The sequence below is a fragment of the Parasteatoda tepidariorum genome, chromosome 4, assembly GCF_982258835.1.
Source record: "Parasteatoda tepidariorum strain Cologne lab strain chromosome 4, Ptep-v5.0, whole genome shotgun sequence".
Classification (NCBI taxonomy): domain Eukaryota; kingdom Metazoa; phylum Arthropoda; class Arachnida; order Araneae; family Theridiidae; genus Parasteatoda; species Parasteatoda tepidariorum.
The window spans coordinates 82,647,247-82,666,050 of record NC_141758.1 but is presented as its reverse complement, the minus strand read 5'-3'; the positions used below and the strand labels follow the sequence as shown (position 1 = coordinate 82,666,050).

At 30.3% G+C, this 18,804-nt stretch overlaps 1 protein-coding gene across 2 annotated transcripts in view; it reads left to right on the top strand.

The window, feature by feature from the left end:
• The window catches only part of LOC107452228 (thyroglobulin), a 32,659-nt gene extending 31,683 nt beyond the window's left edge, over positions 1-976 (top strand). For both annotated transcript variants that reach the window (XM_087160387.1, XM_087160388.1), the window contains exon 3: positions 751-976. In XM_087160387.1, coding sequence (XP_087016513.1) covers positions 751-899 — 149 coding nt within the window. In that variant the 3' untranslated portion in view covers positions 900-976. The remainder of the gene's footprint in view (positions 1-750) is intronic.
• The last annotated feature ends 17,828 nt before the right edge of the window (positions 977-18,804 follow it).

Here is an 18,804-nt window from a genome sequence, read left to right as displayed (position 1 = left end):
GCACACAAAGTTGAAAAACACGAAACTTCCAAAAAATCTTCACACTTTTGGCCACCACTGTATATATATATATATATATATATATATATATATATATATATATATATATATATATATATATATATATATATATATATATATATATATATATATATATATATATATATATATATATATATATATATATATATATATGTTGGAGGTTGGTATAAAGGTAAAAACAAAATATAGCCGCTAGGGGTATAGCAGTAGAGGTTTGATACGGGTTTGCATCCTCCTCTCCTCCCAACCACTTTAAGGATTTGGTGAGGGATTGTGAAAATTTCTATATTTTTAAACGATTGATAAACAAAACTGTACTATTAATTAAGACATACCGTTGAAAATGCATTTATATCATCCATGTAGATTAAATCTGCTGACGCATTTTGTTTACAGATGACATTTCTCCTTACTGTCACGTTGCTTCGTATGCGCTAGATCTTAGTACATATGATGTTCTGCTAAATCTTAGTATGTTGATAACCCTGTAGGTTGTTTTTCAGGTATAGCATATCGAATACAGCAGTTTCCTGCGTAATTTACGTAATGGAAAAGCAGGATATTTTCTCCTTTTTATGTGCCTCAGCAAGCTGCTGGAATTAGTTTTTAAGTATATTGCTGTTTTAGACTAGACAAAGAAAGTGAAGCATATATATATTGTGATAATTCTTCTTCTTCTCTCTTCTTGATTTTTTTTTAATAATTCAGGTGACCCAAAAGAATTCGTTCCTAAATGTACCAAGGATGGTGACTATGCCCCGATTCAGTGCAGGCAGGGATGGTGCTGGTGCGCTGACAAATCCGGCAACTCGCTGACTAAATCTCAAAAGTCTAAACCAGACTGCAATGCTCAATAGAACATTGAATTATTTGAACTATGTTTGATATTTAAATTGTCATTAAAAGCGTAATAAATATATTTCTGAATTAGTGATTCACTCAATGTTTTTCTTTTAAATTTTGAAAAAAGCTTTTACTTTTGCATTGCACAATGACAAATCATTTGATAGAAATTAATAGCAATACACGAGAAGAAAACGGATACTATGCAGTGATTCATAGTATGCATGGTTGTTTTGGTGTGCACTCAAGAATGGCAAATAATTGATCAAATCACAGCTAACAAAACCTAAATACAAACAATAATGTGTAGAACACTGAACAGAGATGCCAACTGCTCCGGACGCGCTTAAATAATTAAAAATACGGTAAATAACTGCAACGTATATTTTGCAAATATTTGACTATTTTTGCTTGCTTTCTAAGGGGTATAGCATAATGTTGTCATTCCCTGGGAAGGATAGCTACGAAGTCTTTTTCTTTTTATACCGCCAGATGGCGTTCTTTTTAAATTTGTATGTGTTTGTTTGCTTTTTGTTAATAAACCTTTACTTTCTGTCTGAATCTCGATCCACGGACCACAGTTGGCAGCATGGCTGTGGTTTTGAAAATTATGACGCAGTAAAAAGTTTCACTTAGTTTCGCCGTGATTTACATCGTTTAGATTCCAAAATCAAAATGAACAGGGATCTGCCGAGTATCCCACTGCTGAACAGTGATAACTTCTATCAGTGGAGTATTAAAGTCAAGGCTTTGCTGACACTTAAGAAAATTGCTAATGTGCTAACTGAAGAAGCCCCCGTTGATCCAAAGTTGCGGGAACAATGGACATTAAACAATGATGACGCAGTTGCATACATACAACTATCGCTTTCTGATGACCAAAGTCTTCAGTTCGCAAACGAAACGATTGCTAAAATTCTATGGGAAAAAATTCAAAGCACATTTACTGGTAAAACAGAAGATCGAAAAATCGATGCAAGTAACGAAATAAAAAATCTTGAAATGAAAGAAAATGAAAATGTGTCAGACTATATTGCAAGATCACGAGGACTTAAAACGAAATGTTCATCACTTGGACTGCAAATTTCTGAACGAGAACTTGTTTATTATACTGTTAGAGGATTAAGAGGAAAATTTGCAAAAATAAGAGAGATCTTGAAAACCCAACGCGAAAGACAAATGGAGGAAATTTTAGAAATACTGCGGGAAGAAGAAAACATCTTATCAAAATTAAGAAATGATATTCCCAGACGAACAGAAGCATTCGGAGTAAAATATAAATATGAAAATAGAAGCAGGAAGAAATGTTTCATCTGCCATAAAACGAATCACCTAGCTAAAGACTGCTATTTCCGAAGCAAGAACGAGGGAAATCGAAACCCAACATCTCAAGAGAAAAGAACATTTTCGAACTATAAATCGGGTATGAACAAAACCAAAAACTGTAACGCTCATTGTGCATTTGAAAATCAAGATAAACATTCTAGTGAAAATTTTGCACTTACCGCAGAACAAGAACAATACCAAATAAATTCAAGTGCTACCGGTAAAAACAAAACTGTTTTCATTTTGGATTCTGGTGCTACTTCACACATGGTAAAAGATTTAAACTTTTTTGAAAACTTAAATCATGTTAATGGAATAATACAATTAGCAGGTAAGAAGTCAAATTTAATTTCGAAAGGTATTGGTATTGTAAAAGCTACAACAACAGTTGATAATTGCAGTAAAAATCTAACAATATATGATGTAATATATGTACCAGATTTACGAAACAATTTAATTTCAGTATCTAAATTAATTGATAAAGGTTATAAAATTAAATCCAATGGTAATGATATTTTGATTTTAACTAATGATAATCGCAGTGTTTTAAAAGCTGTAAAAGTAAACAATCGTTTTGAAATTTTAATGGAACCATGTAATAACATTTCACCTAAATTTTTTGATTATAATGATGTAAATAATTCTGAGTTAGAATGTAATGAAGTAAGTAATTTGGATACTTATAATATATGGCATAAAAGACTATGTCATTTAAATCCACAATACATGGTTAAAATGCAAAATGTTATTGGCATAAATTTTAAAGATTTTGAAAATTATCATTGTGAATCTTGTGATATAAGTAAAGTAACTCATAAGAGTCATCCAACAATTAATATTGCACAAAGTAATTCTGTATTAGAGTTAATTCATGCGGACCTTGCAGGCCCTATAAATTGTGATTCATTAGGAAATTCAAAATATTTTTTAGTACTAGTGGATGATTTTTCTGGGATGTACTTTTCTTATTTTTTGAAACATAAAAATGAAGTATTTGAAATGTTTTGTATGTTTAAAGAAAGGTATGAAAATTTAATGAATAAGAAAATCAAAAGATTCAGAACAGATAACGGTCTAGAATTTGTTAATAACGAGATTGATAGTTTTTTAGAAAAATACGGGATCATACATGAAAAAACAGTACCGTATAATCCTTCGTCAAATGGACGTGCTGAGCGAGCCATAAGAGTATTAGTAGAAAGGGCTAGAACATTATTATATGAAAGTGAATTACCATTAAAATTTTGGGCTGAAGCAATAAATTTTAGCACTCACATTTCTAATCTTACACCGCGTAAAAATAAACAGAATCTTCCGATTGAAATATGGTCAGGAAAAGAACCGAAACTTAACTACTTAAAAGTATTTGGATGCGTCGTTTATTTTCATATACCTAAACAATTCCGAAATAAATTTGATGTTCCGGGAAAACGTGGGATTTTTGTCGGTTATTCTAGAGAAAGGCGCGCGTATAGAATATATGATGTCGATAAAAATATTGTAATTGAAGAGCGATCTGTTAAATTTAACGAATCATTAAGAGGAAGTAAATTTCTAACAAATAAAAATGAATGTAGCATATGGAACATTAAAGATTTGACCCAGTTTAATATGCCTCTACCACAGATCGAAACTGAAACCCAAAACTCCCCTCCAACTGAATCAAGCAGTGAACATTCTTTTTCTCATAAATCTTCTCGAGAAAGTGCTGATTCACAAAATGAAAATAATCAAAATACTCCTGCATTAAGACGTTCTGAAAGAATTAAAAATAAAATATCCGCAAACGCGAACTTAGCCTTGAAAGGATCATCTATTCCTCAAAATTATGACCAGGCGATAAATAGTAATAAATATTCCGAGTGGAAAACCGCAATGGAAAACGAACTTCTTTCGATGGAGAAACATAAGGTTTTTGAATTAATTGAGAGGCCTAAAAAGGAAAAAATAATACAAAGTAAATGGGTGTATACAATTAAAAATGACAATAATAACAAAATTTACAAAGCGCGACTGGTTGCAGCTGGATTTAATCAAATAAAAAATGTTGATTATTCTGAATCATATTCACCAGTGGTAAATATTGAATCATTCAGGTTATTAATTGCTTTATCAGCAAAATTGGATTTATTTGTTAAATTTTTTGATATTAAAACTGCATATTTATATGGTGATATTGATGAAACTGTATACATGGAAATACCTCCAGGTTTTGAAGATAAATATGGTAAAAATAAAGTGTGTAAATTAAATAAAAGTATTTATGGTCTACCTCAATCTGGTAGAAATTGGCATATAAAGTTAAAAAATGAACTTAAAAAGATTGGTCTCACTCAACTTGCATCTGACAATTGCGTATTTACTAAAATTAATGATAATGATTTTTTCGCAATTTGTGTATACGTAGATGATTTGGCAATATTCTCTAATAATTCGAAATTATACAAGGAAATTATTTCAAAACTTAATCAAACATTTGAAATAAAAGAAACAACTAATGATTCAAAATTTTTAGGCATTGAGATTTCACAAAAAGAAAACGGAATTGGTCTATCTCAAACTCATTACATTGAAACTTTAATGAAAAAATATGGTTTGGAAAATTGCAAGAAAACAAATATTCCCGTAACTAAAGGTGAAGATAGATGTTTTAATCCTACTGATGATTTAGTAGATCAAACTGATTATCAGGAAATCGTCGGTGAATTTTTATATTTAGCAAATAGAACCCGACCAGATATTGCTTTTGTAACTAGTTATTTATCACAATTTAATAAACGTCCTGAAAAAAGGCATTACGTTTTGGCTAAAAGAGTTTTGAAATATTCGAACTGTTCAAAAGATAGAGTCTTGTTTTATAGTAAAGAATTTGGTATTTTAAACTGTAGTGCGGATGCAAGTTGGGGCAATGCAGAAGGAGGAAAATCTTTTTCAGGTTGTGTAATTATGATAGGTAATTCTCTTATAACATGGAAAAGTAGAAAACAAAGATGTGTAGGACTTTCAACATGTGAAGCTGAATTATTTGCTGCAGCTGACACAGCTCGAGAACTTACTTGGATAATAAATATGTTAAATGAGTTGAACTGTAAAAAATTTATTGATGCTCCTGTTACTATGTTTTCTGATAGCCAAGCAGCTATTGACTGGTTGAATAATGGTAAATCTTCTAACAAAACCAGGCATGTAAACCTTAAATTTCATTTTGTGCGAGATATGATTGAAGATAAAATATTGAAAACTGTTTATAAGAATACTAATGATAATATTTCTGATTTTTTAACTAAAGCTGTAACTTTTGAGAAGTTAATTTTTTCTTTGGGAAAAATAAGTTTAATTTGAAATTTATGTTAAGAGAATTAATATTTTTTATGTGTATATTGTTATATGTGTTAAAAAGTAAAATCCTTCTCGCAGGGGGAGATTGTTGTCATTCCCTGGGAAGGATAGCTACGAAGTCTTTTTCTTTTTATACCGCCAGATGGCGTTCTTTTTAAATTTGTATGTGTTTGTTTGCTTTTTGTTAATAAACCTTTACTTTCTGTCTGAATCTCGATCCACGGACCACACATAACATAAATATTATTAAGTGGTGAATGATATAAGCTTGCGAATTATTTAGAAATAGTGGTGGATAAAAATCTATTAAATTTAATTTATTAAACCAAGAATCACAATTGATAAACTACCACTTTAAAATATTTATTTGCTGTCCACAGCAAGTTGGCATCTCTGAATGTAGGTCGAATAGTCTGCCTAGCCAAGGAAAAAGAAAAACTTGCTTGGTGAAACCGAGCAAATTTAAGACAGAGTGTGCGATTCTTGTTTTTCAGTGTTTTTCAGTGTTCTATGGCCAAGATTTCGACTTCTGCCACATCATACATCACACCTGTTTATAAGGCGGACCCATTCATACATCCATTCATTCATCCACAGATCGTAATTTTGACCTGAATCAGAGAACGATCGATCTCCAATCCAGTACCCCCAGAGGTTTTGATTTGTTATGGGAATATGGAGAACTTTTGCGACTCGACAGATTTAACGTGCATCAGTCACTTTACTTCCCGGGGAGTCTTCGGCCGGTGGGGTTCGAACCCACGAACTCTCGGACATGGGCCCAGTGCTCTACCGATCAGGCTATCCCGGCCTCTACAACCTGGATATGAAGTGGTTTTGCTACCTGATTTATCTCTGAATGAAGTTATAGTTTGCTGTCTTCTTTTGTTTGTTTATCATTATCATCACTCATTTGATTAAAAATAGCATTTTATAAATGTTTCTAAAAACATTTATAAGTAAGTGGCAGTAACTTTGAATCTCGGTGACTTAAAATTACCTCTCGAGATAGGAAATTGAACAAAAATATCTAATATAATGTGACGTAATAAGTACTTTGAGAAGAAATTATTAAAGTTAGCACTATTTTCCTTTCTTTATTTCTTTTCCTTTCTTCATAACTAACAATGCTGCATAAGGAAAGTTTTGATTTTAAGCAAAAAATATGTTTTTTATCAGGCAAATATAAAATAAAAATTACATTAAATGAGGAATTTATTCAAAAAGGTAACAACAAAAAATCATCTAACACTTTTCAAGAGTAAAATGTTTAAAATATTTTTAACAGCTTAATTTCGGTTTTTAAGAATTAAGTGGCTATTCATACTCGCATTACAGACAAATTGCAATTTTAATCTTTAGCAATCAACGTGACGCCTCTTTCTCCTTTTATATAATCTCGTTATTTAGTAGCATACCCTCCAACTGCTACGGAATTTCCGTAGTTTCAGAAATCTTCTTTTCAGACGGTAGCAAAATTAATGTCTTAATATTTAAAAAAAATTAATTTTAGCGTAACTTGTTCACTATTACTTATAAAAGTGCAGGCCATATGGCTAGATTCTTAAGTTCTGATAAAAGTTTTATGAGAGATCCATTTGCTTTAAAAATTTCTACTTTGGTTCGCTACCACTAGAAAGAATTATTTTCAAAATCCTCATATGTTGGAGGGTATGTTTAGTAGTATCACTTTGTTTACTGGTTATAAGACTAGAATTTCATGAAAAATGGATGATAACAAATAGCGGAATATATTTCATAATTTTTTTTTTTTTTTAGACGGTTGGAACATTTTTTTCGTTATTAAATTTTTTAATAATTTCCAGATTTAAAATTATTTATTATTTTTTTCTCTGTGTGAGAGAGAACACATTCAATTTAGAATTTAAAAAAATATTTTTGCTGCGTAACTATTTCATATAAAATATATAAATATCATTTAGTTACATATTCAAATCTGAAATTTGTTTTGTTTCGAACGCTACACATTCTTTTCAAAATGCTATTTTTAGTTTAAATAATTTTAAGCATTTGAAACGTCAGAGTTTACTATAGATTTATATGAAATCACTTCGTTTCTAGTAACTTTATAAATACCAATTGCGATGAAACAGGATTGGACTTGAATTTGTTTTTCAATTGTATAGCGTCTTCTTAAGGAATATTATTTTCCTTAACAATAATTTGCTGTAATCACAATTGTCCCTCGCGTCTATTCTTAGAGAAAAGTTTTGAAAAGTAGAGTGTTATGTCACCATTTATATTTTTCAGCGTTTAAAGAAATATTGTAGAATGTCTTCCAATAACTCCTTCAACTATTTCTTACTCCTGCAATGAATTATTTAATTCCAGCTCTTATTTTTCTTGAGAATAGAATGAGCGAAACTATTTCTATAATCACGCTAACAGGACTCTCAGAAACCTATTTCAGAGAACAATCTTCATGTCTCTTTTACGATTTTTTAAAGTCGAAAACAATTAATATGACTGCTAAACTTCGAACTGTAAATTAAGTAAATCCAAAAAAATTATAACAGCAAAATTAATGAAGTAAAACTAAAGAAAGAATCTAAAACCATTTTAATTGAAGCCTGCCTGATTTTCTGCGATCTTAAATATTCAAAAAACTTAAGCAAATTGCATAAACCTATTTAAGGGAATTTTGAATGTAAGTTATTTCTTTACCAAAAAACAAATTATTTAACATGTTGAATGCCATTTGGATCACCGGTGACCGGCGAAGCCAAGATTATTAGAAACACATAATTCGAGTAAATTTGTAATTTTTTAAATATTATTATCGTTACTAAAATGGTTTGAAGAAATTAATGCAACATAGAACACACAAAGATAGTTTTATTTGTATACACAGAGATGCCAACTTGCTCAGGACAGCGAATAAATATTTTCAAGTGGTAGTTTATTAATTGTTATTCTTGGTTTAATAAATTCAATTTAGTAGATTTTTATCCACCACTATTTGTAAACAATTCGCAGGCTTAAATAATTCACCACCTTTTCAGTTACATAGAGGATGCCAACTTACTCCAGACAGCAAATATACATTTTAAAGTGGTAGTTTATCAATTGTGATTCTTGGTTTAATAGTCAATTTAGTAGATTTTTATCCACCACTATTTCTAAATAATTCGTAGCGTTATATAATTCACCACTTTATACTGCTTATGTCATGCTATACCTTTTAAAATGTAAGCAAAAATAGTCAAATATTGGCAAAATTTACTTTGTAGTTATTTACCGTTTTTTTAAAATTATTTTGGTGTCTCCGGAGTAGTTGGCATCTCTGGATAAATCTTGCGAAACCTTTTAAAAATGTAGCAAAATGTGTCCAATATTTGCAAATTTAGTTTGTAGTAATTTACCGTTTGGCCAGACGGGCATGCCATGAAAAATTAGCTAATCATTCAACGTGTTAATTAAGTAAAATTAAAAATAGAAATTAAACCATTTTAATTGTAACCTGTTTGAGTTTCTGCGATCTAAAAAATTGAAAAAGCTTAAATAAATTGTATTTAGTTTTATTAAGCTATTTAAGAAGAATTTTAAATGTAAGTTATTTCTTAATCATAAAACTAATTGTTTAAAACTTTAACCTAAAACATCGTGTCCATATTTTTATTTGAAGTTTTTAAAAACTCGGTCGTTTCGCCACCATTTTTTTTAAGAATTCGAAAACAAATAAGGCTTGACTCCTTCAACCATTTCTCAATTTGATAGAGAATGATTGAATCCCAGTATTTATTTTTCCTTGAGAACAGAATAAATAAAACTATTCCTGCAATCACGCTAACAGGTCTCTCAGAAACCTATTCCAGAGAACAATCTTTATGTCTCTTTGACGATCAACTAATGTCGAAAACCAATTAACAAGACTGCGAAGCGTCGAACTGTAAATTAAGTAGAACCTACTGCTACAAGACACTTCAACTCAATGGAGAGGTTTCCCCGTTAATGACTTTCCCAAAAGTAATGAATGACAGTTATAATTTTGACATTAATAACTGAAAACGTACCTTCTTCCATTCCTGTTTAATTTAAAGCTTTAGAATTAATGAGTTTTGTCACTTTCGACAGGTGACTCGAGTAGAGTTTAAAACACATTATTAAACTAATGTAAACTGCTAATGAAGCAATAGATAGAAATGGTTCAAAATATTTTTATGACAACAAAATATCATTTTTGGAGTGAAACTTATACAGAGATGCTAATTTGCTTCGCTTTGTAAACATATTTATATTCAAGTGGTGGTGAAGTTTAAATTATATTTAGTTTACTTAATTTTATTTTAAGTTATTTTGCTACTACTACGAGTCGAAAATTCAAAACCTCATATAGAACATAAATTTGTTGTATTTACATCGTGGAGAGCCATTAAAAATTGACAAAATTATCCATTTACTCAATAATTGTTACTTTTTAATTCGCTGCCACTTACGAGACGCCAACTTTCTCCGTTTTGTAAAAAATTATCCTCTAGTGGTAACGAATTTTAAGTTATTTTTAGTTAACACGTTGCTAATTTTACTCGGCTTGTTCGTCTGGCCACACGGTAAATAACTACAAACTTAATTTGCAGTTATGGACAGATTTTGCCATTTAATAAAAGGTCAGAGATGCCAACTGCTCCGGACACGCCAAAATAATTAAAATAACGGTAAATAACTACAAAGTAAATTTTGCAAATATTTGACTATATTTGAACGTATAGCGTATAGCGTGACTCAACTACTATAAAGTGGTGAATTATATAAGACTACGAATTGTTTAGAAATAGTGGTGGATGAAAATCTACTAAATTGAATTTATTAAACCAAGAATCACAATTGATAAACTACCACTTTAAAATATATATTTGCTGTCCGGAGCAAGTTGGCAAGTCTGAAAGGTTTAACATGACATATCAGTAAATAGTGGTGAATAATATATACCTACAAATTGATTAAAAATAGTGGTGGATAAAAATCTACTAAATTGAATTTATTAAACTAAGTATCACAATAATTAAGTAAATTTTGAATAAATTTTCTGCAATTCCATAAAAGAGTGTAAATTTTACAATTCTATATCATGTTATACGCTGTCAGCCAGCTGTTTTTCGCGGCCTATGTGAAAGGTCAGCGTCAGCAAGCGGTGGTTGACGCAGCCTAAATGTTATTTCAGTGTCAGTCACCGGTGGTTGACGTGGCCTAAATGTAATTTCAGTGTCAGCCACCGATGGTTGACGCGGCCTAAATGGAAAGTCAAGTGTCAGCCACCGATGGCTGATTCGGCGCTCAACGTGTTAAATAATTTTCCTTTCGTAATTTTTCCTCCACAATATATCAAAAATGTAACACTAATTACTTTCGACCAAAAATCGCAGCAAATTTGATATCAATGTTGCAACTGACAAAATGAATCTCTAAATTCAACGCAAAATTAAAGCCGATATAAGATAAACTCATAAACAGTTTTCCACCACTTTTTAAATTTTTTTAGACTGCAAACATTTGCGTCCACTCTAATATATTATTAATGTAAAATTCATGGATGGATGCTACGGGATACTAAAAATGTAAAAGGTGGTAGAAGCTCACTTCATTTTTATTTTTATTTTGTTGAATTATTCAACCGTAATGATTCATGACTTACATTTTAATTTGTTTTTTTTTTTTTTTTAACAAAAACTACATTTTTATTTTATTTTATAATCGTCGTTGAACTGCCGACCCGACTTTGAGTTTACGACTACTATTAAGAAATTCCGTAGCCTTGTAAGTTTGAACCCAACCTAGAAGAGAAGGGAACTCCTGGATCAAGTATTGGGAGAAATTTTGCTTTCGTGGAGGACTTTTTGATGAAACTAACTCGTTTTTGCGTAACATCGAGAAGAACACCGCGACAACCTCCCAATGTATCCAAGAATTCCCTTCCATTTTGGATAGGATTGAAAATTATAAGGCTGCGGAGTTGAATTATGGTTGACGTAAACCTTAAATTGGGTCGGATGTTCAACCACAGTTAAAATTTGGTATAACCACTGTTATAAACTGGTAACTAATTAAATAGCAATACTTGTAAATTAATGATAAATACGACTAATTTTTAAAAAGAGTAACCTCCAGACTAATACCATAAAGTTGCATTTAATATGCTTTGATATGTAGTAGTGGAAAATTACTTCAAAGAAGAAATTCTAAACTTTTTTTTTTAATGGCGGGCACTTGGGACGAAGACCCATTGGCCGCAGAAAATGCCAGAACTGCTACTCTCTTCTCGTTACCCAGTGGGCAATAAACCTAGCTCTCTCGTGATGAAGCTTCTAAAACGTTGGCAAAATTACCAAAAAATCTGAAACCTTTGATTTTTAAATGCCTACCACTCTATAAAACATTTAAAATATTTTGCAAAAAAGCGTAGTAGCTGGTAGGCCAGCCAACTATTATCTTAACCCTTTAATGGGCCCTTTATTTCTAATAAAGGTAAATTAAATTATTTTTGGAATTGAAATTGTTTTAAGAACAGTAATTGATATTAAAAAAAACAACTCATTTAGTTTATAAAAATGCCATTTTTTTGGTGGTAAATATATTTAACATGACCTATTAGGAACTTATTGACTTTTATTTTTCTTTATTTATAAAATAAATTCCTTAAATGCTACAAACTTCAAAAGGAATTATGTATTTTATAACTTTTATACGTTTTTTAAAAGTGACAAATGGTTACCAACCTTATTCAAACTCACTTCAAGAAAGCTGAAGTTATTGAAAAATGGAAACCTAAATTAAAAGTGGTAAAACGTGGTGGTAAGTGTACTTACCACGGCCTTCAAAAGGGTTAAGAATCTTTAGTTGACATAAAATGTTCTAAAGATAAAACCCTTTGCTTTGAAAAGTTTTAAAGGTAAGGTAAAAAAAATAAAGTATTCTGTTTTTTATGAGACCTATCTGCAATATTGCCGATGGGAAAAAGTACGAAAGGGAGAAAAAACATTCATATTAATTTCCTGCCAAGAATATTGAAAAACGCTTGTCTGAATACTTTATTTTCCAGAACTAAATTGTAGCTGTAGTTGATGTATTATTTATGAGAAATGAAGTCAAATATTTATTTTTTAAAAAAAATGACGCGAAAGTTTATTACATGCTCAATGAAAAACATCATTTTCCATATTCAAAAACAAATCTTTATGTTTTTCGATTTTCAAAAGGAAAAAGAAAAACATTTACTTTCCTTAGCAAATGGCAAAACATTTATGCAAAATTGGGAACATTTCAATTTCTTTTTGTACTCGAATGCAAGGAAGAGAGATGAGAAAATAAATAAATAAAAATAAAAAAAAGAGCTTTTAGGGAATATATGAACATTCTAAGACAGATTTTTTTGTCATTTACCTGAAGAAATAAAGATGTCAGACTTTATCTCTTGGGAGTAAATGTTGTAAGCGCTATTCTTCGAGAAATCTTCGGAAATGCGGTTTAGATTTTGTTTGAGGAAAGATATCCAAAGGGAATAGTGTTCTTCGGTTGGGAAGTGTATCACATTTCTAAGAAAATCAATTACGTCAGGATAGCTAACTTGAAAACGCATTTTGAAGAAAGCTTTCCCACATACCAGCTTTAATTATTCAGGTTGAGAGTGATATTATTAAAACAAAAAATGCAATAGTTTCTCATCTTTCCTATATTGTATGCAATCTACGTAAGCAATAAACGAAATCAATAAAAACAAATCTTCAAAAAGTTCAAAATTGAGATTTTTGTAAATTTGAAAAGGTTGAACGTCCTATTAAGATAAAAATAGTAATAAGAGGATTGGGATATCCTGGCTGGTAGGGCGTTGGGTCAATGTCCTAGAGGTCACCTTTTCGATCTCTGCCAACCGAATACTCCCGTGTACAAAATGGTGACTGGTGCTCGTTAAATCTGTAGGGGCCACGAAGTTCTTCAAGTTCCTATAACAAAACAATACTTCTGGGGGTACTGGATCCGAGATTGATCGTGCTCTGGTCAAAACTTTGGTCAGTAGATGGATGATGTGTGAAAGTGTCCTCCCATTAAAATGGACCCCAGACCACCGATATTAGCCCATTGTGCAGCTCTTGTGCGAAGCAAATAAAAAAAGTACAAAAAGAAAATAGTAATAAAAGAATTATGACAGTTTTTATTAATTTTTGGAAGAAACAAGATATTTTAAATACCGCGTAATGTTAACAATATAATCAACATATAACATTAACATATATACAATATAAATGATCTATAATATATATATATATATATTTCTCTTACACGGCGACAAAAAAAAGCCTCATTATAACTCCCCGAATGGCAACGCTAGAAAATCGACCAATGACTGCCGCTAAAAATGTCACATGCCAAATCTAGCTGAGGTGGCTCAACATATAGCACTTTTAAAAACGGAAACAGAAATAAGAGAGAGCATTCTTATCAAATGTAATCTCTTCCGAAATTCACCCTATCATCTGCGGCAATCTCATACTATTAAGCTAGGCAAAAGTGAGTAGTCTTTGTCTATTTTAGTATTTTGTCGAAAGTGCTTTTTTTTCACGAATTTATATATTACGAATTTATTTGACGATTTTTGATTTATATCACGAATTTATTTGTTTGATTATTGTTATTAGTTATTCATTGAAAAATGAATAACTAATAACGGGCGGTTGGCGAGCGTCAGCGAGCAGGGGGCGCAGCCCACTAGTATAAACATAATTGTCAAAAACAGTTTCTTATTGTTGTTGGTATATTTTTAGTGGCCAGGAAATCACATGGTAGGATCTAGTTTTCCCACATTCATTTCCATATTGCTTTGGTTGTCATCGGCATAAAATTAATAAAAGTCATAAAGGTATTGTTTTCTTATAAATAGTTTTATATGCCTAATTTAAAGGTATTTATTTACATGAACTGCTATTAATATGTTTTTGATTTTGATTGCTTTCTAACTTAAGAGTTTAATATTAAGGGAATTTTTTTCATAACTGTAACATAATTTTACGTTACATTTAAAGATATCGATATTAAAATCGTTGTTTGATCTTATTAACCATTTTACAATTATCATTCTCAGGGAAAATTACATTTGTACTATTATAAATTACAGTTTATAAGATTCGTTAAATGATTAAGAACTTAACAATCATTTTATGAACATTATGAAAAATTGTATTTAATATATCGTCCGTGTTGTATCTTTGAGAATTGGTGAATATGGGAATGGAATAATGTGATATAATATAATAAAAAATAATCTGAGATTTGGAAAACACAACATTAAAATTTAATAAGAAAAAAAGAAAAGTTGAGAGCACACAACATGACTAAAGATTATTATAAAAATACGTAACAGTTACGGTTCACCAAATTTGTTATAACAATATATTTTAAATTTTATTCTTAAAAAATGTTTACTTTAAAAATTGCTTACGTTCACTAATAGATCTTACTAGAATCATAAGAAAAATATTTGGGTCTGGTAAGCAAGAGTAAAAAAATAGAATTCTTTCTTGCACACATATTTTAAGTGAATAATTTAAATTTTTGCAGAAAAAAACTGTTTTATGTCAAGAAACAATAATTATTGAGATGCAGTCATCGGGGTTGATCAGCGGAAGCGAACAGCATTCTCAATACCTAGTAAGTGATAATATTTAGTTCTAAGTAGTGTAAATTTTAAAAATAAGTAAAGGTATAAAGTTGAATATTTTATTATCTAAAGTAAACTGACTTCCATTTTTGTAATTTCTTATAAGACATTTTGTCATTTTTGAATGATTAGTTAAATTTTGCAAATTTTTTTTCTTCAGAAATCAACAGTTTTAATCAGTTTTCTGAAATTCTAGCTTAACATTAATAGTATAAACAGAAGGGGGAAAATAGTTGCCAAGCTGTTTTGCTCGAATTCTTTCATGAAGCACTTGCACTGTTTTTTCAGATGTACAAAATTACGCAAAAGAAAGTTGTTTGTAAACCGGAAAAGATGAAAAAAAAGCTGGAAGTAAAGCTATTTCATGTTTAAGTTTTTTTTGCCAAGATATTTTAATAGTTACTATACAGATAGGCAACAAAAATGCGAACACTTTTACACTAACTCTATCTGTAAACACTATTTCTTTCAGCAGCAAATGTTTGGAAAATTTTGCATTGCAAAACTGTCAGCGCAATTTGAAAGATAATGCTCCAAGCTTTGTTTGAAATGATGTCATTTTTACTCATAAGAAATTCGGACTCACCAAAAATGAGTGTAGGAAGTCTTTCTCATTTTAAAAAGCCACTATAATTCAAAACACATTTCCATATAAATTTACCAATCCTGAAGAATGATTTTTAAATTGCTGTTATTAAAGCTAAAAAGAAGGTACAACTTTCCTCTACTTATTGTAGTCGATTTGAATTCTGATTGGGTAAAAATGTACCATTTCTAAAAAACGTCAAGTCGTATGCTCTTTTAACCCTTTAGTGGGCCATTCATTTCTACTAAAGGTAAATTTAAGAATTTTTGGAATTGAAATTCATCTAAGAATAGTAATTGATATCAGAAAAGAAAAACTCATTTAGTTTATAAAAAGAAAGCTGAAGTTATTAAAAAATGGAAACCTAAATTAAAAGTGGTAGAAAAGCTGACATGGAATTTAAAAATTGGTGGTAAGTATACTTACCACGACTTTAGAAAGCGTTAAATTGTGTCAACAGATTTCCATGTAAACATTTGCGGCCGATTATTTACATGGAGTTAGTACAGAAACGTTCGCATTATTTTGTCACCCACCTGTGTATGCAAGACTGTTCCCTAGCTTAGTCTTGCTTTATAATAGACATTTATTTATCCTGGAAACAAGGTTTTCACACCTTTCATAGCATGACTCTTTATCTGTATTTGAGTTATTTAATTATTGTGGTGAACAGGAATGTTTCATATTAACTTTTTAAAAACATGAGACACATTTTATGACAAAAACTTATATACCACTATAATAATTTTCGGAGACTACTGGACGCCCTGCGGAAACAAACTTAAAAGGGAACTGATTTTACCACCAGTTTTTTTTCCGAGGTGGAAACAGTCCTGATTAAAGCTAAATATGATGGCCGAAATTGCTTATCAAACTTAAATTTTTAGTTAAATTTATTAAAAACATGCCGCCTGTGGCGACTAGCTCATTCTTTTTTTTTTTAAATATGAAGAATGTCAAGTATTTCGAAATTAAAAAATCGTAAATTCAAAAACTAAGGCAATTTGTAAGCATAAAGATATCTTACAAGTGAGAGTGGATTTAAATTGTGTATTTAACTTGTTAATACTTCCATATCTTGGGGGCATTTTGAAGTATTTTTCAGATTTGATCAAAACAGGGTATCATGGTGAATTAGTAATTAAAATATCCAGTGCAGCATATTCTATCATTTTAAACAAATTTAAATATTCGAATTGGCTGAATGTAGCATTCAATGAATAACTCTGAGAAAAAAAATTTTGTTACATGAAATTTTTTTAAACATGTGTTAGATACTTTGTAGCACTGATATTAAACCTGCAATTGGTGTCTCTGTCCAAGCTACAGTTTCCTTAAAATGATATTTTAGTCAATTTTTTGTCGAAATGAACAAGTTTAAAAGTGTTATATGTAACATAGGGTTGAATAGATGTTGCGACAAACTTTTAGGGGATTTAGGGCATTAAAGTTATCCCCCCCCCCAAAAAAACATGCCTGAAAACGTCGTCATATGCGGCTAGAGGCGCTTCCCCTATTATGGCCTATTCAGAAGCGCACGAAGAAGCAGGGGAATATAGTCATAATAGGGAAAGCGCCCTTAGTGGCGTATGACAAAATTTTTGGGCATGAGTCGGGCAAGCAACATTTATGCGATCCCCTATTATTTGTAATATTTTAAAACTTGTACAGATTAACAAAAATAAACTAAAAATTTAATTTTAAATAAAAACTGTAACTAGGTGAGAGAAACCAGTTGCAGATTTGAAATCAGCAATGTGAAAATATCAAAGATCAGTTAAAAAAATCGCATGAAACAGATAACCGAAAAAAATGATTCCCTAGTGTCATTAACAAATATATTGTATTGATTAATACATTTTTATGCAAACTACGTCTGTTTACAAGAACTCTTTTAACAGCTAATACACATAAAAAATATAAATAATCATTGTTTGACACGAAATATTTGGTACCAAGGGAATCAATTAAATTAAGTTTAGAGACATTTTGCTTAAGTCGGTTTGTAAAAAAAAGTATGTAGAAAGATTGTCTCATGATGGAATCTAAAGGTTTAGCCTGTTCTCTTCATAGTTGCAATTAATCGAAAGGTTCATCCTTTTATTAATTGAATTTTCGCCTACGATAAGTTTTTTCAATATTTTTTTTCTCGAGAGAGATAGTTTATTATTTATTATACAAAATGAGTTAAAACTTTTAAAGTACTTCATATCTTCTGTAATATAATTTTAGAACTAGGAAGTAAATATTTAACATAGCGAATTTCAGAAAAAAACATTATAGCTTGTTTACCTACGTGTTTGGAATACAAATGTAGGAATGCTAAGAGCGACTAGTCGCTTAAAATAAATATCAAAATTTAATCAAAAGTAAAATTAGCAACTTTCATTGTTGAGTTGCATTTTTAGTTTTTTAATAATGATATGAAAAAAAAATTGTTAATATTTCAAATATAAATAATTTATTAAGTAAGTTATGGTGGTAGCTATGAGTGAATAGTTAAACAAATAAAGATGAATTGAGTTATACCATTTTTTATTATTTCAGTCATCCTTGTAAATGTGTCAACCTTGTTTATATTTTCTGACAAAATACTTCACAAAAAGTTGCCAAATGTTTATAAATAATTTTTAAAATAAGAATTTTAAACGTGGTTGTGTAATACACATATTATAAAAAAAATAATAATACGACTGAAAGAGCTGTTTAAAAATAATAAATATATCGAAAATATATAATTTATATCATTTTTTTACGAATTTGGCAATTTTAATGATTGAGAACCCTTTGATGAGACCCAATTTGATGAGAACCCTTACTAATACTTCAGATTATTTTTCATTTAAGTTTATCCTAACCAGGCTTGTAAGCGAGACAGAAAAGAGAAAGAAACAGGTACTAAACGCAATTCTTTATAGCTGGTTTTTTGGGAGGATTATATTTTATTTTATAACCGTCGTTGAACGACTACTAATAACAAGCTTAAGCCCGTCCCGCC